General features: G+C 41.8%; 1 protein-coding gene across 10 annotated transcripts in view; it reads left to right on the forward strand.

Moving 5' to 3' along the window:
- The first annotated feature begins 741 nt into the window (after positions 1–741).
- Positions 742–23,093, forward strand: part of SSX2IP (SSX family member 2 interacting protein) — a 41,441-nt gene continuing 19,089 nt past the window's right edge. For 5 of the 10 annotated variants that reach the window (XM_057310522.1, XM_026497705.4, XM_048220499.2 and 2 more), the window contains exons 1-4: positions 750–865; positions 19,729–19,860; positions 20,762–20,931; positions 21,356–21,568. In XM_057310522.1, the coding sequence (XP_057166505.1) occupies positions 19,818–19,860; positions 20,762–20,931; positions 21,356–21,568 (426 nt within the window). In that variant the 5' untranslated portion in view covers positions 750–865; positions 19,729–19,817. Of the gene's footprint in view, positions 866–951; positions 1,110–19,728; positions 19,861–20,761; positions 20,932–21,355; positions 21,569–23,093 lie in introns of those variants that run through there. The other 5 variants (XM_057310523.1, XM_048220494.2, XM_048220493.2 and 2 more) reach the window with 4 other exon arrangements.

The raw sequence follows: 23,093 nt of genomic DNA on the forward strand, positions 1-23,093 counted from the left end.
GCAGCACAAGCATTCATTCTCTCTGCACATATTTTGCTGAGTGGGTGTGGGACATTTCCGCATAAACTTGTAGTTCACGACTGCCATTTGTTAGTATTCTCGCTGTCTTCTGCCCAGGTCCGTGTCTTTGCTCTCATTTTACATCTAACTCCCCCGGGGTTGGGTAGTTTGAATCCACAATTCCCAACGCTTGAACCTCCCTTCCCCTGGGCCTGACCTAATTTTGGGTGCCGGCTGTTGTTTGGTTTATTTCTCCACTTTTGCCAGCGCACGTGGGTCTTCTGGGAGCTTCACTTTTGCTTCAAGGGTGGGTGTTGGGGTTCACTGGTGGGGCTCGGAACACGCGCCTTAAAGCAACCACGACCCGATTCCCCCCCGAAGCCCAGGGGCCCCAGCTCTGCGGGCATAAGGAGGGGGCGGGGAGCAGGGCCCGGCCGGGTGAATCACAGGGCGTAACAGGTGCCGCAGCCGCAGCTGCGCCCGCATCCCGCTCCGGCTCTAGGGATAAGGTTTTCTTTTTCTCTAGGTTTTTTTGGAGGGGGGGGGGGAGGAGACTCCGGGGGCCAATGCAGGCCGCGGTTGTTCATCGCCTAGCAACTGGCGGAGCCAATGGGAGGTGGCTGGGCCTGCGGCCCCGGCGGCGCGGGGGCGGGGTGGGAACCTTGCGAACCTGCCGAGGCAGGGGGTGGCCGCGAGGGGCGGAGCGGAGCCGGGCCCGGGGCGGGGAAGGCGGGAGCCCGAGGCGGAGGCGGGGCCGCGGGCGCGGGGCGCTGCGTGCCGCCGCGCCTGTGCGGGCCCTCGGGGCTGCGCGAGCCGGTCTAGGACTGCGAGCGGTGCTTCCCCGCCGCTCTCGGGGGCCGTGACGGTGAGCGCTCCCCCCGCGACGGGGATTGTGACGTGCCCGCCCGGAGAGGGGCGGGGGCGCCGGCGGGGCCTGGGGCGGGAGCCGGCGAGGAGCCGGCGGGGAGCCGGAAGGCGGGTGCGGAGGTGAGCGCCGGCACCTGGCTCGGCGCCCCGCTTCTCGGCGAGAGGCTCGGCGCGGCCGTTAGGGCCGTTGGAGGAGGCGGGCGAGCCTTGACCCCGGCCGTGCCTGGAGGAGGAGGTGGGAGGTAGGTGCCAGCTCGGGTCCGCTCCCGCCGGCGGTCGCATTGCTGCGCCCACGGGAGGGCTCCGGACCAGGGAGCCCAAAACCTCCTCCGGGATGGAGAGAGGGTGGCGCCTGGCGTGGGATGACGAGCGACGCGGGGACGTGGGGGAGGAGGGGATGGCCAGTTTGGGGCTGCGGTGTGTCGCTAGCGGAGGCTGCGGGGTTTGCGGGCTTCTGGATTTGTTGGGGCGAGCCGCAAGAGGCAGTCCTTAGAATGAGTTACTGAGTGGCCCGTGGCCGCTGCAGGGGGAGAGATCTAGTTAAAAGTCAAGGGGAAGAGCTTACATCATCTAAAAGGCAGGCAAGTGTGAAAATATTTTGGTGTAGAATTTTACAGTCAAGAACGGTAAACCGAATTGTGAGCTCCCTGCCCGCTCTTGAGCCTATGCTGATCTCCCTGTTTTGCAAGTCACTTGGGCCCAGAAAATGGAATCTGCTAAATAATTTGTACTTAGCACATGTAATGTGGGGATCTTTAGATTGTTCCCTCATTTCAAGGTCCAGAGTTGTGATTGCCAAAATGTCATCTTGCAACGCTGATGTAGTTCTTGTCGAATCAGAGAGAATTGAGATTTCTCTTTGCGGGTGGGGAGCATCATGGGGAGAGGATCGGAAGAGGCACTCCTCCAAGAGTGGATCAGAAGTGTAAAAGTAGAAGCTATCTGCAGTTTGAGGTGGTTGGGCTTCCCTAACAACACAGATTAGAGTCTCTTGTGAATGATGGATACCTTGGAACATTGCGTGGCTCGGGAGGGATTGGTCTCCTCTTTAGATAGAAGAAAATTCTGGTAGCCTTGATCCTGAACTGAAAGGTTGGTGTGACTTCACATTTAAGAGACTGAATAAAATTTGAAAAGGATGAGTGATCTGGAGAGAGACAAAAATGCCTTTAGAGTTAAACTTTAAGTCACGCTATCTTGGAATTTAGAAGTTAGAGGTAGATTTAGGAACTTGGATTAATTCAGCAAAAGTTAATCCATCAAAATCTTCTAGAGCTATCATAACACAGAGGCCTAGGAAGCTGAGGTTATTCAGTCACACTAAACAAGTAAAGCTAATGACCAATTTGACCCTTTGTTGTGCTTGCTGTCAGTGAAAGTTCCTCAAACAAAATGGTTCTTTGAAAAGAGGATTAGCAGCTGATGGTTGAAATGAAGGCTCTTTTGGTGACTTGCAGGGCCTCTTCAGCTAAGTCATTTTATCCCTTCCTTCCCTTCTCTTTCCCCATCTGTGCAATGAAGATAAAAAAGCCCCAGGATTAAGTAACATGGGTGAAGCAGCTTGAAGATAACTGCAGAGACTGTTATTGTAGGATGAAATGTGAAGATCTCCTCATAACACATTGTGCCTTGTGACAAGACTTGTTAAAGCACATTCCCTTCCAGACATGCTGAGGCGCTATATGAGAAACTACAATGTTCACTGCTCAGATGATGTGTCAAAACCTGGAGGCCAGCACAAAGATTATATTCTTGGGGTCTCCAAAAACCTGACCTAGCTGCTCTTTGACAAAGCTGGATATGACACGAGTTTTATTAAAGTCAACATTTGAGTGTCTTCTGTGTAGGGGGCACCTACAGATTAAAAGGTGAAAGATATTGCCCCAGAATTGTGTGATTTTAATTCATTTCCCATCCTTAAATTGGAGGCATTCCAAAGCTTTTTAAGGGATTTTTTGGGGGTGTCTTTTATAATAGTTGTGAATAAGTCTTGGTTTGATTATTTGCTCAAGACACAAAGGGTTCTGTTGTCCGAGGGGCTTTTTTTGTGTCTTTGGTGATGGTGATTATGATTAGCTGTAATGAAGGTACATGTTAATCTTGAATTCAAAAGTTAATGAGATGAGATAGAATAGAGAAGTGCACCATTCATTATTGCTAATGGAAAACAACCTGAAATCTTTACTTTTGGTAGTGTGTGAATAGTATACATAGTACCAGCAGATGTACTGAACTTTGCTTTATAAACACTTACGGAGCTGCTCCTTGCCAGGCCTGAAGAGAAAAAAGATGAGTGTTGCCTTGAGGAGTTTGTTTTTAGGAAATTAACAGTGTAGTAAGGGAGAGAGCAAAAGTAGAAAATGAAAATTGCAAATATGAGAAGGCTTTAGGAAGGAGAATTTCAGCTGTGTCTTGACAGAAGAGAAGCAGTTCACCTGGTAAGTGCATGGTGTCATGTTCTGCCCAATATACTGTTGAGGAAGTACTGGTGGATTGGTTGTTGGAGCCAGGTGGGGTGTGTGAGTGATAAGGCTGGAGAACAGGGCCATGACCTTTGACCAGTAGGTGCTAGTGAATCTTTCAATGGTATTATCCAAGGGAATTATATTTGATTTTTAGAAGGGTATTTCCATCAAAATCAGTAATTTGAATAATCTGAAAATGTTCTGAACATAGATAGTCTCAGTAGCATCTGAGAGATATTAGCCTTACTCAGCAATTAAATAGTTGAAAAATACTTTATTGAAGCCCCCAGAAACTTGAGGAAAGCAGAAATGATTATTCATACAACCAACCTTTATTGGGTATGTTTTACTTTTAAGATTGGGGGAATAGGGATACAAAGATAAGTAAGATATAGCTCCATTTTCAGGCAACTTGTGATGCGGTAAGAGAAATAACAAAATTATAATGCAGTACAGAATCTAAGTGTCCTAAGGGCCAGTACAAAAAGTCAGGCTCCAGCATTGTAGGATTCTGAGATGAGAGAAGCCACAAACTATCTTTCAAATTAAAAATAAGTTCTTAAGTAGAAATTAAACTACAACCAGTTAGCCAGTAATATTTACAGTTCTCATCTGTTAACTCTTGCTTCCCACATTGCCTTCCCTTCCTCTAACTCTGCTGAGTCAGATTTTGGTTTTGACTGTCATACCACTCTGCCTGAGTCTCATGTGTAAGTTAGGAATAATAATACCTACTTCATAGGGTTGTGATTAAATAAGAAAATATGTTAATATCCAGAATGGTACCTGGAAAAATAACTTACATTTATCGAGTATTTAATATTATTTCTGTTTGATATAAAAATGCTGTAATTGAATAGGAATGAACTTAAGGACAGGTTTTTGTTTTGTTTGAGTTGCTAGTGGATACGTGAGCATCTAATAAAGCCTTTCTACATTTAAAGAAGTCCGTTTTCACATTCTGGGAAACTAAGCTTCGTGAGCACATGATTTATTGTCTCCTTATTTGCTGATCACTTTTCTAAAATTCTATTTCATTTTTACTGCTCAGCTTTGTCATAAAGTCACTAATCGCCAGATCCACTGTATTTTTCTACTCAGATCTTGCTCTTTCATGTCATTGGCAGCTATTCATCACCCCCTCCTCTTTAAAAGTTTCTTTTCCCTTGGCTTTCCTAAAGCCCACCCCGGTTTTTAGCTCCTATATCCAGGTTCCCTTCACTCACCTGCTATGTGTTGATATTCTTTGGGGTTCTTTCTGCTGCCGCGTTTTTCTGTATGGATTCAACTACCACATACATGCTGATGACTCCTAATTCTGCCCTGACGTCTTTGGATCTCCAAGCCCTAGAGTTTATCCCCATTTGAATGTCTTATGAAGGCATCTCTAAACCAGTTAAGTTGTACACTGAGCTCATTATCATCACATACTTAACCAAACCCGATTTTATTCACCTTACTCCTCTGTTCCTTTATCTGAGTGACTCTGTTCTCTGTCTAGTACCAAAGACTGCTTTTTACATGAGAGAATAAATGCCTCTGCCTTATATACTTGTCATCGTGTTTGTCAGTCCAACTTCTGAATTATTTATCTGTCCTTCACAATTCTCATCGTCATGTCTAAGTCCATCAGCCAGGCCCTGGCCATTAATTGCCTAGTTAGGTACAATATTTTTGTGCCAGGGCTGCTGAAAATGGAACCTTAATGTTCTGGAAACATCAGTTTGGGAGGAGATTGCTAGAAGAGTATTGCTCTAAAGAAATCATGGCACTATATTTGAATTTAAACTTGTGTATAGAGTTTAACGAGTGGTCAGTAGCTACTTACAATTCAAGATGGGCACTGGCCATTGCATTTTTATCTGAGAGTTAGTCTAGGTTTTTAAGATCCCAGTCTTGAGTTTGTCTTGTTTGTACTTTCCTATCTAAAAGTTGGCTCCTTCAACATTATTCTTTTAGTCTTTATCCAAGTTTTAGAAATATCCTTGCACATAGGTCTAGACTATAAACTCAAGAAGACATCCTAGAAATCATCAATAAATATAACCCATCATCAGCTGTGTTATTTGATAATGAAGAGTTGGGCCCACAGAATTTATATCATTTACTTGGGATACTTGTTGAGATTCAAGTGGAGGCCAGGACCTGTGAGGCACTGGAATCATAAATAGCTAGTTTTTATTCTTACCTTCCATATTGTTAAATAGCTGGATTTTTATTCCTACCCCCCAGGTTTGTAACTGGGCAAGTTACTTCATTTCTCTGAGTCTCAGATTCTTCCTTCAATAAAACAGTGTTGTATCTCCTCCTTTCTGGGGCTGTTGTAAGGATGGGATGGCTGATGACCCACATCAACTGAGAGTTGTTCTCTCCCACCAGTTTCTTGTAATTAACTAGTTCAGGAGTTCCAATTCTTCACCCCTTGTTCATGGATCCTGTGTAGATCTGAATGGTTTCATAGATGTTCTGAAACTATAGCCAAAACTGCTTGTTTTTGTACTTTAAGGGGGTAGAGTCACTGGCTTTGGATTCTGTGACCCAAAACAGTTTAGCCTGCCTTGGCAGCTGTCAGGCTGAGGACCCAGGGCTCTTAGTGTCTCATAGCCAGGACTGGGTAGAATTTAGAAGTGTTTGACATATTTGAGGAATAGTGTATATGTGTGTGTGTGTGTGTGTGTGTGTGTGTGTGTGTGTGTGTATTTTTTTAAAGATTTTAAGACATTGTGCACACACGCATGGATGCGTGTGTACACACGATAGGGGGTTGGGGCAGTGGGAGAGGGAAAAGCAGACTCCCTACCAAGCAGGGAGCCCGACGTGGGGCTCAATCCCAGGACCCTGAGATCGTGACCTGAGCTAAAGGCAGCTGCTTAACCAACTGAGCCACCCAGGCTCCCCTTTATTTTTTATTTTGTTTTTTAATGGAGCCCAACACGGGGCTTGAACTCATGACCCTGAGATCAAGACCTGAGTTGAGATCAAGAGTCGGACGCTTAACTAACTGAGCCACCCAGGCACCCCATATTTAAAAAAAAAATAAAGGACTTCAGGTACAAAGAATTAGTTATATTGCTTGGCTTAGGACACATTCTCATAATTCATCTATTTACTTAGTTCTAATACTAAGTACTACCTAACGTAAGCTAGGACCTTGACAGTAATCTCTATATGACCATATGGGCCTGTCCAGTCCTTTGCCCTACTTGTCTCACCTGAGGCAACTGTTCACTGAATCTTTTTTTTTTTTTTTTAAGATTTTATTTATTTGAGAGAGAGAGAGAGAGTTGGGGGAGGAACAGAAGGAAGTAGATCCTGTGCTGAGCGCAGAGTCCAATCAGTGTGAGGCTCGATCGCACGATGCTGAGATCAAAACCTGAGCCAAAATCAAGAGTCAGTGGCTCAACTGACTTAGCCACCCAGGCGCCCCGTGGTTACTGAATCTTACATCCGTCCTTCCCTTGGTATCTTTTAAAACATAGTTTTATTGCCTCTGTGAGTTTTCCAAACGCATACACAGTTAACACCTATGTTACATGCCCTGTCTTCAGAGGCATTTTTCACTTACTATAATGCTGAAATTCATCCACTTAGTATTTGCTGATTGTGTGTCACTGCAGTTTTCCAACTGCTGCATAATATTCTGTTTTGCATATATTCCAGTTCATTCGTGCTCCTATTGGTGGGTGTTTGGGTTGCTCCCAGGGTTATGCTCTTGTGCTCCTTGGCTCTTGTGAAGAGTGCCACTGTTCATGTTCATGCCTCTTGGCACATAGATGCAAGAGTTTCTCTTAGATTTATACCTCGGCGTGGACTTGCTAGGCTATAGAATGTGTGAATAGATGTATGAATCTCACCTGCCAAATTTGTTTTTCAAAGGTTCTCCCACCCTCCAAGGTTTAATAAGCCTTAGCCAGGCATTCTCTAGTACTGTTATTTTCAACCCTCATTTAGTACTCTGGAACACTTGACATTATTCCTGAAATCCATTCTGTAGCATCCTTAGGTTCTTCCTTTTGGTATTCCATATCCTTTTTTTATATATATAATAATTTTTTGTTATGTTAGTCACCATACAGTACATCCCTAGTTTTTGATGTAATGTTCCATGATTCATTATTTGCGTATAACACCCAGTGCACCATGCAATACGTGCCCTCCTTACTACCCATCACCAGCGTATCTCAATCCCCCACCCCCCCTCCCCTCTGAAGCCCTCAGTTTGTCTCCCAGAGTTCATAGTCCCTCGTGGTTCGTTCCCCCTTCTGTTTACCCCCCCTTCCTTCTTCCCTTCCTTCTCCTACCAATCTTCCTATTTCTTATGTTCCATAAATGAGTGAAACCATATGATAATTGTCTTTCTCTGCTTGACTTATTTCACTTAGCATAATCTCCTCCAGTGCCGTCCATGTTGCTGCTGGTATTCCATATTCTAAACTGCGTAAGTAGAATACTAACTTCTACTGAAGCACGTTCTGTAGAGTATAGCTATGATCTCAAATTTGATGCATCAGAATCCCGTGGAGGTTCTGTTAAAACACTGATTTGTGGGCCCCACTCCCAGAGTTTCTGAATCTTTTAGACCTGGAGTGGGACTTGAGAATTCACGTTTTTTTTAAGATTTTTTTGAGAGAGACAGATTTTATTTGAGATCATGACCTGAGCTGAAGTCAGAAGCTTAACTGACAGAGCCACCCAGGTGCCCCGAGAATTTGCATTTTTAGCAAGTTCCTAGGCGCTATTGATGCCACTGGCCCTGGGACCACAATTTCAGAACTATAGCCGATGATTGAATTTGGGCTGAATCATTGAAAAAGCTACTACAGATACATGATTACACTATTGCAAACTCATGAGTTATGGTGGGGTTTTGGTTGTTGGTGTTGTTACTGTTGTTCCATGGTCTTTAATACATTTAGGAGTCAAATCCCAATAAATGGTAACTTTTTTTTACTTGGACTTCTTAGCCGACTTTCAACCTTACAAAGTAAGATAGATGTTAAAACGGTGCTCCTTTTTTTTGTCTTAATGCTCTTGTAAGGATATGAAGCTTTCCTACATGTACACTGGAAGAGTTTGAGATCGGCGTACTGTCTCTAAGTTGTCACGCTCTTGATTCTCATACTAGGCCACCTTGCAGCTTCTCTGAGCTGGCACCAATCAGGACTGAATTGAAAGCTCTAAGATGCCTCATGGCTTATGTGTGGATTCTTGTCTATCATAATGTTAAAGTAGTGTACCTCACACTAATATGTCATTGAACTTAGTTGACATTTATTCAGCGAACGTTTTACTGGATCTTACAATGGGTCATTTATGGTACCTCATGGCAGAACAGAATACAAACAGCATGATGCCCGGCCTGCTGACCAGGAGCTCGGTTTAGGTGGTGGAAGAGAAGTTTCATTACAGCGAGATCTCCCTGGAAGCACAAACAGAAGGGAATGGCAGTTCAGGGAAAGCCACGCAATTTGACGTCTTTATTCACTAGATTTTTCAAAAATAATTTTTTTGAATTGCTATAACATTTAATGTTTTGTCTGCTCTTACACAGTCACTCAGTTGGAATAATTACAATCTGATTGTAATTTCATCTCAAGGTGACTTGGTAGAAAAGTGAGGACCTGTGTGTGTGTTCAGTTTGAAAAGCAGCTCACATACTGTGTTCCCTCCTCCTACAATAAAGACGGTACGGTGTAATAGTTAAATGTGTGGGACTACTTGGGTTTGAATCTTGGCTTTGTCACATTCCAGCTGTGTGACCTCAGGCAAGAAAACTCTCTGGGTCTCAGTTTTGTCATCTGTAATGGGGGCGGATAACGCTCTGAGTTATTGTGAGATTAAATGAGTTAATACGTGTAAAATGCTTTAAATTGTTCCTCATAAATGGTTTATGCTTAATAAAGTATCATTGTTAAAATTTGATAGAATCTCATTTGCTAAACATATGGTTGTGAAGACCATGTGTGCACATTGTTATAAAAATGTAAAGAAGACATTTTGATATGAATAGCTCTACTCAGTTCCATATTAAGTCCCATGAGAAAAGTAAAAAACATAGGTAATAGACTAAAAATTCTTTAAAGATCATCTAGTTCAACCTCCTTATTTTACAGATGTGGAAACTGAAAACGAGAGAACTGGTGAGCAGCTCAGGGAGAACTGGAGAACCCTAGCCCCTGACACCTGGGCTCATGCTCTTTCACCGTCCTGTGCACCTTCCCTGAAGTGACAGTGCCCTAGAAACAAACAAAAAAACAACTAACAATTCATTTGGGGAGCCACCACCAAAACAGATGAAAACATTAGCAATAGAAAGTCAGTGTATAATGAAATATCAGATGGTGTGGCATAACTCTAAGTACATACCTTGTAACGTCATCAGCTGTTCTCCTGAAGGAGAGAAATACACCTTATTAGTTGCTTGAGTCATAGAAGGTCGATAGAGTAAGAACGTTCTTTTTTGAAAAGAATGTTAATAGTTATAAATCAAAGTCAATCTCTCCCCTCTTTTCTCCTACCAAGTTTAGATTATAATTAAGCCAGAGGGACAGTCCCCTTTTGCCAGGTCTGCCAGTACTCTTTCTGTCCTGTGTCTTCACAGCACTGGGGTTCGGGGGCGGGTGGGTGAGTCTTCCTTGATGCGCTAGATCCCCACAGATACGCTCCGACAAAGTGGGGCATCAGTGTGAAGACCGCATCACCCTTGCTCACTTGTATGCATGAATATGTGGGAATGGTACTAGAAGTGTAATTCATTGGTGGAAAGAATTTCTCATTTTTCTAAGTTATATTTCCACTAAAGGGTAGGGGTGCTACCATCTGGGATTGAGGTGGGGGTATTTCCACACACATTATCTCATTAATTCTGCATGAATCCACTGCCTCTAAAAATTTTTCGGAATAATCCATGCTCCTCAAACACTCCAGCTATATCAAAATGTAGTATTAGAGAAGTGATTGTAGATAGGTTCCACCCCTCCCTAGACCCAGCCATCTCATTCCACAGAATTGTCCTGTTAGTACCAGTTTCATAACTTTTCTAGACCTTTCTCCTAAATTCAGGTAGTATTTAGATAGTTTGATTTTAATGAAAAATGGTGATCATACTATTCTTATTATCCATAACTTGTTTTTTTTCATGCAATACATGCAGATCTGCTTTAATAATCCCGAAGTAGCCCATCTTTTGGCTCTACTATTTGTACTGGCTTTTAGCTCTTTGTTGATGGACATTTAGATTGTCTCCAGTTCCTTGCCATTATGATATGCTTGCTCATTTGTTGATAGAATATGTAGTTATAGGTGCCTACAAGTATAATTGATGAGTGGAAACACTGATTTACGGGTTGCAAATTTTTGTAGACTGCTAGATTGCCATCTGAAACTACAAACTTCTGGGGCGCCTGGGTGGCACAGCGGTTAAGCATCTGCCTTCAGCTCAGGGCGTGATCCCGGCGTTATGAGATCGAGCCCCACGTCAGGCTCCTCCACTGGGAGCCTGCTTCTTCCTCTCCCACTCCCCCTGCTTGTGTTCCCTCTCTCACTGGCTGTCTCTATCTCTGTCAAATAAATAAATAAAATCTTTAAAAAAAAAAAAAAGAAACTACAAACTTCTGACCTCTGCTAAAGTTCCATTGCCCTTCCATAATTGGTTATCTGAGTAGCTATAGGACATTCGTAGAATTTCTAACCAGTTTTTGCCCGACAGAGCTGTTTCCTTTTCTGTGTGAAGATACTGCAGATTAATTGATTAATCTGGAACTCTTCTTTTTTGTTGTTGTTGTTACTTAGGCCATTCGGCCATTAATTTTGGTGTTTGAGAGTGATGCTGTTCACGCCCATTGCTGCTGCTTATCACTGTAATTGCCTTTTAAAAACATGGTTGTTTTTTTTTCCCCTCTCATTGTAAGAAAAGCACATTCACTTACAGAAGATTTGGGAGACACAAAAAAGTAGGGATTACTGATAATTATCTGTGTGCATGGGTAAATACATAAAGAGATAAAGTCCCTTTTTTCCTCACGGGTTGGTTTTGTTTTCTAGTTTTTTCTGTTCTTATACAAACTTCTATGTTTATAGAGCAGAATTTATGCCTATAGGTATATACTCCTATAGTTTAGGGTTTTTTTTTTTAAGGCCAAATAAGGTCACGTTAGATACTGTTCTGCAACTTTTTTTATTAACAAAATATCATGAGGGGTGCCTGAGTAGCTCAGTTGGTTAAGCATCTGACTTCAGCTCAGGTCATGATCTTGGGGTCCTGAGATCGAGCCCCATGTGAGGCTCCCCACTCAGCGAGGAGTCTGCTTCCCCTCTCCCTCTCTCCTTTTGCCTCTCCCCCTGTTCATCTTCTCTCTCTCACGCTCTGAAATGAATAAATAAAATCTTTAAGAAAAACAAAACAAGCCCCCCAAAATATCATGAAATCTTTCCAAGTTACTAAAATATCTAGTGATAACTAACATTTATTGAGCACTTGCCATGTACCCAAGACCCCGTGTTAAGCCCTGCACATGCATAAACTTAATAAGGTTATTAAATTTTTAAAACTCAGTGTGTTACTTAGCCGTATGATAATCCTTGCATACAGACTAAAGACTGTTTTTACTCTCCTTTTGCAAATATGGAAAATGAAGTCCAGACATATCTGGTCAGGGCCTCTTTGTTTGTGAGTGGTGGACCTGGGGTTCGAAACCAGGAGGTCTGACTTTGGAGCCTGTGCTTTTAACCATTACAGCATACTGTTTCTCACACTGCAGCCACGGTGGGCTCCAGGGTGTGTGTCTGAAGTTTAAAAAACGGCACGTAGTTCCCTGCTCCTGAAGCTACTAAGAGGGGGGCTTTCTAAGGCAGATTCTGGCCTGGAGCTTCACCGGGATTGTATCCCTCAACCCAAAGGGATGCCCGTGCAATATTTCACCCCAACCTGTGTCTTCACGCCGTCTCGTGCAGCCTTGGCCCAGTTGGAGGTACGGTTAATGAGTGGGGCCCTTAAGGATGGGTGGGAGGCGTGCTGCTTCTGAGCCTCTCACCTGCAGAAGCAGCAGCCTGCGTTGGTTAAGAGGATGGGCTCTGGAGTCTGGGGAGGGGGCGGCTTGTCTTTCTGTGCCTTGATTTCCTTACCTGTAGAAGGGAAATAATGTAGGATTGTTGCGAGGCTCGGCTTCCTAATACATGTAAAGCTTGAGAACAGCGTCTGGCACGTGTTTGTGAGATCAGTTCCCTCTCTGCCAGGTGTGCGGTGCCTGGTTTTCACCTGTGACCTCATTACATTCCCACAGCCACCCTCCAAAGAAGATGGTGTCACCCCATTTGCTAGGGGGGAGACCGGTCACGATGTGAGCGCAGCCTGCCTGGCTGAGACCTGTGAGGCTTGTGCGCGCTGGGCCCCCAGCGTCCGTCCCGTCCCCGCAGACTCAGCCAGAGGGGCAGACGGTGAAGGGAGCGCCGCGTTGAGTTGCACCAGATCGTCATTCAGATTTAAGTTATGAGGAATTTGCTTCTGTGGGAAAGTCCACTATTAAATCCTGCCACTCAGATGAATTCGTTTAGATTTTAAATTTGTAAACGGTAGATTTTCTACGAAGTTGAAGTTAGTGTGTGTCTACACTGATGTGTGCGCCTGAGTGGTTTTGTGTAAGGCAGCAGAAGTATTTAATGCAATTAGAATCTGTAGTCTCCTTTGGAACAAAAATATAGTGGTGGTAGTCATTTTTTAAATAATCATAATATGTTTGCTTTTTGAGAGTCATAACATCTATTTAAAATATGCTGATGACAATGTTTTAATTTTTATGACTGCATTTGTAAGCTAGGAATAATATTTAAAGATTTAGTTTTCATAATTTTATTTTCTTAGCCTGACGATTTGGAAACTCTAACTGTGAGATTTTAGCCAAGACTTTAGTAGTTAGCTGTTTGTGACGAATCCTGTGCAGTATTTAGAAACCTAGACGGTGTAATGTTACTGCTTTCCTGTGTAATGAAAGCTATTATTTTCTGACACTTGATTGAAGCTTTAGAATTCTGATTAGGTAGGCAATTGAGACTTCTCAAGTTGGAATTTCAAGTGAACTTGAAAAGAATACTTAAAATATTGTACCGTGTGAAGGAAATCTTGTAATCAAGATACTACTTATGTTTCTGCTGAGCTCTCTTTCAGCTGGTAGAAGTGTTAGAGATTTGGAAGATGAAGAGAGTAATACTTTAAAGGACTCCCATCTTCTGCCTCCTTTCCATTGCTGTTTTCCTTTATCCGCCTTTGCTTGCTGGAGTGAACATGTTGATATGTCACCACCTACTGAGTCTTGTCCTGTTAAGATTCGCGGAGGGGATGCAGGAGTGTGAAACATGCAGCACGTGGGAGTCTAGCTAGGAACGAGGCCACAAGTGAGTAAGTAGAGCACCCAGAGAACCTTTGTGGATGGGATGGTGTGGTGGTTCTGGGCGTGGAACAAGCGTTAATTTGGGGTTGGTGAAAGAGGAAAGCGCAGGCTGGAAGTGGGTGGGCCGTATGTGGGATGCAGTCCATTTTATAAACATTTACTGAGCACCTGCTTTGTTTCAGGCACTGCTTGATACAACAAAGATCCCTGCCCTGTAGGAAGGCTCCTAACTTCCTGTAGAAGTTCGTAAACCAGTGGGGCAGGCATCCACCTGTAATAATATGGAGTGATTAATTGTACTGCTGGGTGGTATTGTCATAAAGCTGATGTTGCTCTTGCAGTGTCTGATGTCACTTGAGCTATGTTTCAGCCAGAGAGATAAATATTACGGAAGGGACTCAGAAATGTATATATATTTTTAAAAACTTGTATTAGTTATCTATTGCTGCATAATAGATTACTCCAGAACTTGGCAGCTTAGAACAGCAAGCATTTATTTCCCAATTTCTGTCCGTCAGGAATCTGGGTGTGGCTTGTCTGGGTGCCTGTGGCTCAGAATCTGTCACTAGGTTGTGATCAAGGTGTTGGCCAAGGTGGCAGTCATCGAGGTTTGACCCGGGGAGAATACTTGTAAGCACACTCCTGTGGCTCTGGCCAGGCCCCAGGTCCTCACTGGCTGTTGGTTGGAGACATCAGTTAACCTTCCACACCGCCTCTCATGAGGCTGCTCCGAGAGACAGTGGGTGATAGGTGATCCCAAAAGGAAGCCACGCCTTTTAGCCTTCTAAATTTGGAAGAGAAATCCCGTTACCTCTTGCTATATTCTATTTGTTAGAAGCTAGCCACTAAATCCAGCCCACAGCCAAGGAGTAGAGGCACCCAAAGGCGTGTACAGCAGGTAACAGGGATAATTGGGAGCCATCTTAGAGGTTGCCTGCCCCCAGATTTTACAGGTGATTGTTGTAGTAAATCGAGACCTTGAGACCCGCTGAGTCTTTTGGATAAAAGGAAGAGCAATAACCATCCAAGGAACTTTTCTGATGGAAAAAAACACAACACAACAAAACAAAAAAACCCAAGTATAATTAACCTGAACCACAAATATTTTTACTGAACATCTATAAACTTTGAGTTTTGATGTTGTCTTAAAATGGTAAGACGAGTTATTTCACCCTCATTAAACTTTCTGTAGAACTGATATCATTTCTGAGAATTGTTTTTAAACCTTTGCAAAGCAAAACGTTTCTAAGAGAGAAAAAAGCTGCTGTTTGTGGCATTGCAGAGAAGTTTACAAGTATGCCTCAATTTAAGTACTAGGTAAGTCCCTTTAAGGATTGTATGCTCTGAGTGGAATAATTTCAGGTGCACTATGGGACTCATTCTTTTAAAGAAACTTGATGGAAATCTTTTTTATTCTCCTTTTAACTCTTTCTGTAGAGGTTTACATGTACAGTGTAGAAAGGTTACGTGGTGAGGGAGTGAAAAAAGCATTTTGGAAGGCTTCACGACCAATTAGAAATGTGGCCTCAAGCAATCCTCTTAGCTTCCCTAAGCCTAAGCTTTCTGTCTATAATACAGGTAAATATATATGAAAGAAAGTGTTTTGACATGAAGAATGATAGATTTATGAAACTTATTAAAATCTTCATTTCAGAAAGGGTGCAATTATGTTAAGTTCAGATGTCTCCTTAGTTCCCAATTTTCTGTCAGGATTCTAACCTAGAAAATGCTATTAGATAATTCTTAAGGTCTGCGTAATCATTTTACCCAGGAAAGACCACACGGTACCCTTGCTTATTTACACCGAAAATATGGCAACATATTAAGGAAGCCAAAGTAGTTCCTCAGAAATAGTAAGGTAACATTTTTACTGAAATTACTGCAGCGTTACTGCAATTAGTAAGATTTCCTCTTATGTAGACTAACTTACTGGAATGTACATTGAGAAATACTTGGAATCAAGGAAGTTTATTAGGTGCCTATATACATATTATCCACCAGGAAGGAATAAAACCATGTCTCTCTGACTTAAAGATTAGGAGGAAGAATTCTTAGGTATTACTTTATAGATGTTTTTTCTTTAAAATATTTCAGGGTTATTCCTCAACAATCTTAGATGAATGAAATTTTTACAGGGTGACTAAATTGTTTAATCTTCAAGTCTTGCTCATAAAATTCACTCATGAATTTGACCTGTCTTGGAATCTGGACAGCTTCCCTAACCAGTGGTATGGAGAGAGAAATGGGGGTTACGGATTACTTGAACCAAAATGTGATTTACTGTCAGCTTCTTCCCTTTCTTATTCTATATTGAAACTGTAATAACAATGCTAGTTATAACCAAGTTTGTTCTTGTATGACTTGTCATTGAGGCTCATGGTCCACTATATAATGCTTTGCTATGACTTGACTCATCTGTAATATGGAACTTCATCGTGTGTTCCAGCACTCAGCTTTAATGGAGTCCTTCTTGGCTGCTCTTGAAGCTTTCAAATTGAAGTGTACTTGTGACAGCATTAGGTTTATGCAAAGCAGACATGCTGCTGTTACCTTTTTTCTTTTGCTTTTGAAATTAATATTGATTTATTATAATATCTTTATTAAGTAGTTTGTAACCTTCAACAATGAAATTTGACTAAGGTTGAGCTAGAATAGAATAACTTGCTTAAATTAGTCTCTTGGTTCTGGTTTGTACATTATGGTCTGGTTGGGTGACTTTTATCACAAGCCTCCTAGTGTATAATTTGGTGCATCATTGAACAGAAGAGAGTACGTAGACTGAGATTGTGTGAAATCGTATACTGTGGGTAACTTCTTTGTTTCATAGTGCTGCAAAGTGGAGTTTTGGTTTTCATTGTGAACATTTAGACCTGAATATTTCACAGCTGGTTGTTTTTTGTTGTGTTTGTTATTCTAATTAACAGGGCAGGGAGCAGTTCACTGTCCAAACCAGTAGATGCTGAAGAGCTGAATTCACAGTGGAAGACTGATGGAAGTTGTAACTTTAAAGACCGGATGGATAGTAGACATTCTGGTGTTTGAGCTTTCTGTATGGGAGAAAAGGCACTTAAGACGATGTTGTGTCTTATTTAAAAAAAAAAAAAAAACAAAAAAAACACAGGAACAAGAAGGGCTTGAAAAAGTGCCTATTTCTATTTTCTTCTGATCCTGTCCCTCCCCTCAACCTTAACGATTGCAAAGAATTAATCCCACTGCCTAAAGTGTTTTTATGAGGATATCTGTCTCCAAATTTTCTAAGGTGTTCAACCTTTATTAAGAGCAACAGGGCCTTTTGTTACAGGTTTTGGAATCCTCTCATTTATACCAAATAGATCTGTAGCCAGATGATGATGATGATGGCAGTGATGAAGACAACTAGTCATTCCATGTGTCCCGTACGCCAGGCCATGTGCTGAATACTTCTTTATGCGCGTGATCTCACGTAATCCTCTGGGGAAACTGTGAAGTAAGAGTCATTGTGTACGGCAGTTTACCAGTGAGGAAACTAGGGCTTGGAAAGGTTAAGTAACCTACCCAAAGCAGAGCTGCGTTAGAATAGATGGGTTTATTGTCCCTTGGATCCTGTTTTGTTTATGGCTACTATCCGTGGAAGCGAAAAGTAAAATCATTGTCATTTCTTGGTGCAGACTCAACCTTTATCCTGCTGTTGCTGAAGGCACCCGTGTAAGGACAAGCGGAAGCACAGAATAGTTCAAGGTGCTCTTACCAAGGCACATGAGTAGAAAAATAGTAAAAATCTGTGCCAGACTGGGTATCCCCCTGTGTGTGTGTGACACCGTAACACGTAATACAGCACATAGCATCACTTGCATTAGTATATTCTGTAGGCTACTCTCTGACCTAGGAATCATCCTTGATTTCTCTTTTGCCCATATGTCATTCTACTTTCAAGTCCTGAAGGTTCTGTCTCCAGAACCCATCCCTGATTTATGCACCTGTGTTACTTCTGTTCGAGCTATAGTGAAAGACTGATCTTCTTGCCTGAACTATTGCAATGACCTGGTATCTTCCAGCCTCCCGCTGTTGCCCACCTGTGATATACTCAGAGGGTAGAGTAGCTGAAGTGATCTTTTTCAAAGCCTCAAGAAGATCCTGTTGGCTTTCCTGCCTAAACTCCGTTCAATAGCTTTTCATCGCAACTTAGAGAAAATCCAGCTTCTTACCATCTATCCTTGTGTACTGTGCTTCAGAGGTACTGGCCTTCTTTATGGTTTTCATACTTACCAAGTTCATTTCCATCTTGGGTCTTTGTACCTGCCGTTCCCTCTGCCTGGGCTGCTCTGGTCATGGATCATCTTGTGGTTGACTGCGTATCATTTAGGTCTCAGTTCAAATGTCAGCGTCCCGGTGTAGCCTTCCTTGGTGAATCTGGATACCCCCACTCCAGTGCTCTCTTACGTTACTGTGTTTTGTTTTCTTTATAGTTCTCATCACTCTCTGTTATGTTAAGTTACTGCTTAGTTATCTATTTCCACCCCCACTAGAATATGAACTTAAGGGCAGGGCCTCCCCTGGGCCTAGAAGAGAGTGTGCCTGGCTTGTGGTAGCACAATTAAAAACCTACTGAATGAATGAAAATTTTCCTCTCACTTCAGTATTACATTATGAATATTTCTCCACAATCTTTTTTCAAAAAAGATTTATTTATTTAAGAGTGGGAGTGAGTGAGAGAGAGAGCATGAGCGGAGGCCAGGAGGGTGGGTAGGAAGAGGGAGAAGCAGACTCCCCGCCGAGCAGGGAGCCTGATGATGCGATGCGGTCCTGGACCTCTGGGATCATGACCTGAGCCGAAGGCAGACGCTTGACCAGCTGGGCCACCCGGTGCCCCTTTCTCCACAATCTTAAATATTCAAAATAGGGGTTGTGAACTCTGATTCACGGTCCCGATCTGGCCTAAAGACATATTTTATTTGGCTTACTAAAAAATGTTGTTGTTAGAAGTGTAACTTACATCCCGTCAAGTGCCCGGATCTTAAGTGTACAACGTGGTCGCTTGTGTAGCCTTCTCTTTAGATCAAGATGCAAAAGGCTCTCACATCCTCCTTCCAGCCACGCCCCCTTCCCACAGGGTACCTTGCATAATCTTTTTAAGGAGCTTCTAACATTTACGAATTGTGAGATTTCACATAAAAATCCAGAATGCCAGCATCCCTTGAAAGATGGAAAGATAACGACCTGCTTTCTTTTTTGGCCGCAATGTATTGTAGCCGAGAAACCAGTGTTCAAAGTGGTGGCGTGTGTTCTCCAGTTTGCCTGTAGTCTTTACTCCTCTCTCTGTATCCCTGACCTTGAAATCAATTCCCAGTTGTCATTTATAATTTCATTTGAATTTTTTTATGATGGAGAAATATTTATTTCTTACATATTCTCTCTCAAAAAGTGGAAACATGATGGTAGGCTAAAAATGTTACATGAAACGTTTACACGAAAAGTTCTTAACTTGTCCACTTCATTCATCTGTATTTGTTAACCGGCCTAATTCCACATGGTTGTGTTTAAAGGTGTTCTGTCGTATAAATGTGTCATTTATTTACCCGGTCTCCTGTGGAGCATAGTTAGCAGAAACAAAAAATGAGAATGCTGGCCAAGAAGTTTTTCATCCTCATATCTGTATAAATAACTTTGTACTTTATTTTAGAGGATATAATACAGAAATCTTTTTTACTTAGTACAATGCTTAGATTGTACTAAATCGAAGTGTCTTAGATTTACATTGTGAGTCAAATCATGTGCCGTGTACTTTATATATGAAATAATGTGAATACCTTGGTAGAACTTGATAATCTTTACTCCTGATCCTTACACGCGCACGCGCACACACACACTCACACACACACACACACACACACACGGTTAGTATTGAGCTCTACCGTGTTCTATATGGGAGTGTATGGAAATAAATAATGCAAAATCCTTCTTTTTACACATTGATCTTATATTTGCTTTTGTATTTGGAGTTAACGTTCCTGTTTTACATTTTGCTTTTCAAGGAGATGCCTACATAGAAGAGTGAGAGCAGCTGGACTAAATGTTTCACTGCTGAACTGGTTCCTCAGGTAGTCTGGCTCTGGTGACTGCTATGGGAGAGTGGATGACTGTTACAGACCCAGATCTGTCTTCAGGTAATGGAGTCTAAAATAAGTATAACTAAAGCAGTAATCATAAAGGTGAATTTTTAAATGAAACTATAAAATAATTACCACAAAGATTGAAGATGTGACTAGAGAGAGACATAAATAGTTGTGAAATAACCAATTTTTATCTTCAGAAAATTTATCTGGGAAAGCTAAGAATTGTGCCATAATTTTGGGGTTCAGTGCCTTTAATGGGTTTGATTGTTACTATTTTGGAGAGGAATGTTTATGCATTTGAAATAAATTTATTGGCTACTTCATTATGTTGCTGTGATTTATTCCTTTAATAAGTAACCTTTGACTCAAGTGGTTTTGTCTTATTTTTATAAGTCTGAAATACTATAAAGTAAGATAGTATATTGTAGCTTAACATGCCTACTGAGGGCACTTTATAGTTGTATCTTCTTGGAAAAAAAGTACACCTGACTCTTGAATAACATGGGTTTGAACTGTGTGGGTCCACTTATATACACAGATTTTTTCGATAAATGAAGTACAATACTGTAAATGTGTTTTCTCTTATGATTTTCTTGGTAACTTTTTTCCCTAGCTTGCTTTATTGTAAGAATATAGTATGTAATACATATAACATACAAAATATGTATTAACTGTTTATGTTATTGGTAAGGCTTCTGGTCAACAGTAGGCTATTAGTAGTTCAGTTTTGTGGAAGTCAAAAGTGGTACACAGGTTTTCTGCTGTGTGAGGAGTCGGTGCTCCTGACCCCTCTGTTGCTCAAGGGTCAAATTTATTATGTAGTTTTCATATAAAAAACCCACTTTGTCTTAATTTGAAAATATTAAAAATATTTATATAATTCAGAATGTTTGGTAATGGAGATAGTTTGTATATGTTTTATAAATTAAGTAAATGCCTTTTATTCTTTCAGAAAGCAAAAATATCTGTCAATATACCTCAGAAACAAAGATGTCTCCATCAAGTTTATACTCACAGCAAGTGCTATGTTCTTCAATACCTTTATCAAAAAATGTGCACAGTTTTTTCAGTGCCTTCTGCACAGAAGAGAATATTGAACAAAGTATTTCATATCTTGATCAGGTAAAAATTTTTTGTGTGTGAGAAGCAATAGCATAAATCATGTTATATAATAGAACATATCAAAGTTATGAGAAAAACACTTGTCAAGCACAAGTATATTCTTACGTATTGGCCTGGGACTTTCAACATACTTGATAGGCAAAGAACTGCGGTGATCATTTCGTCTGCATACATGGTAAACATGCTTCTCAGGAGCAGGTTGGCCTCCACATCACCCTAAGGACTTCTCCACTGGGAGTCTGTCCCTTATTTTACTGATGTACTAAGTGCCTTGCCCCAGGACCCAGGCACCTGCAGAGCAGAGTATTTACAATTTTCTTAACTTAGGATAGTTTTCATTATTTGTGAGAAAAGATTTTTATCATTTGTTTCTATACTAAGTCATCTGGTAACCAACTTTGAGGAAAACATTTTCTCCTACCAGGAATTGACTACTTTCGGTTTTCCTTCATTATATGAAGAATCCAAAGGTAAAGACACAAAGAGAGAATTAAATATAGTTGCTGTTTTAAATTGTATGAATGAGCTACTTGTACTTCAGCGGAAGAACCTTCTAGCTCAGGAAAATGTAGAAACACAGAATCTGAAACTGGGAAGTGATATGGACCATCTACAGAACTGCTATGCAAAACTTAAGGTAGAAATTGCATGTCGACCTGTATTTCAATAAGCCAAATGTCTCATAAGCTAAGCCAAGTGATAACAGTGTTTTCTCTTTAATATTTTTAGGTTTGTATACATCCTACAATGCCTAAAAGATAGAGTTCATTCCTGATGTGGGAACTGTGGTGGGCTGGAGTGGGTAGTTAGTGGCCTCCAAGGTTATAAAAAGGCTGTGAGTTGTGGATAATACTTTAATCTTAATCAGAGAGACCTATGGAAGTTCTTATGAATTAGACTGATTCAGAGTTGTAAGCCTTTGAAGGCCATAATTCTGCACTGAAACTTTTTATATGTGGGTAACCTTGGCTGAATGTTTTTTAAGTAGCTAGTGAATAATTACACAATGATATTGGTAATCCGGGCCTGTTTATCCTTTCCTCTAAGGAGTGGTTGCTTATTAGGACAGCCCAGAGTATAGAATGGTTTCCAGGAACTCCTCTAATTCACGTTTGACCTAGGCCAAAATCTGGTATTTTTCTCTGGACAGAAATGTGTGTTCAGTGGCAAAAGTTTCCAATCTGTCCTTGAAGAGCTTCTTAATCTAGAATGTGATTCATTTAACTCATTGAGCAAAATTTATTGAGTATTTTTGTGCGAGGCGCACTGGGTTTCGCCGAGGAGTGAATCCCAGTCCCTGCTCTCAAGAGATTGTAGTCTAGTGGAAGGAGATACATTGAACCATAATTATTTGCTTCATTAGTTGTTCTTGGTTGGGAGGTAAGAGGAGGCTTCACAGAGAGTTAACACTTGATCTCAGATTTGAGGAGTAAATAGGAATTTGCTAATGTTTGGAAAAGACATTCTAGGCAGAGGGTATATAACCTGGTTAAAGCATAGGGTATGAGAGAGCATTTGACGTTCAGGGACTGGTCAGTAGCTCTGTAGGGGCTGAAGTACATAGTGATGATGAAGAGCGAGAGAGGTGAGGGTGGGTCCCAGGCGTCCGAGGATGTGAGAGGCACCAAGGAATGTAAGCGAGAGGAAGGCGTCATGGGCGTCATGTCAACCTGGCAGTAAGGTGGAGAAACTATGGGGAAGGTGCAGATTTGTATTTGGAATGGAGGTAGGGAGCCCAGAAGGCATGATGGAAAGGACGGCTGTTAGCAGACTTTAGCAGCAGCTGCCAAAGCCAGAACGGTTTTGGGCTTGAACTAAGGTAGTGCCAGTGGAGATAGTAAAAGTGAAATACGAAGCAAACTAGGGAGGTAAAATGGGTAGAATTTTATGAAAAATTGAATTTGGGGAATAAGAGAATCATGAATTTAAGATGCCGGTCTGGTCTCTGTCTCAAGTTTACAGAGGATGATGGTATGAGATAAGTGATGTAGGAGGGGGTGTACAGATTTGCAGGGCTGATGGGGAGTTCAAGTAAAGCACTGATAATCACTCAAAGTGAATCTGGTTTGACACATGTGGGACGTATCAACTGGCCCAGTGCCTCTAAGTTCACTCATTCCACATGGTCTGGCATGATAGGAAGTAGTAAACACTCCAAAGAA

This window comes from Ursus arctos, unplaced genomic scaffold (genome assembly GCF_023065955.2).
Source record: "Ursus arctos isolate Adak ecotype North America unplaced genomic scaffold, UrsArc2.0 scaffold_12, whole genome shotgun sequence".
In the NCBI taxonomy this organism is placed as follows: Eukaryota; Metazoa; Chordata; class Mammalia; order Carnivora; family Ursidae; genus Ursus; species Ursus arctos.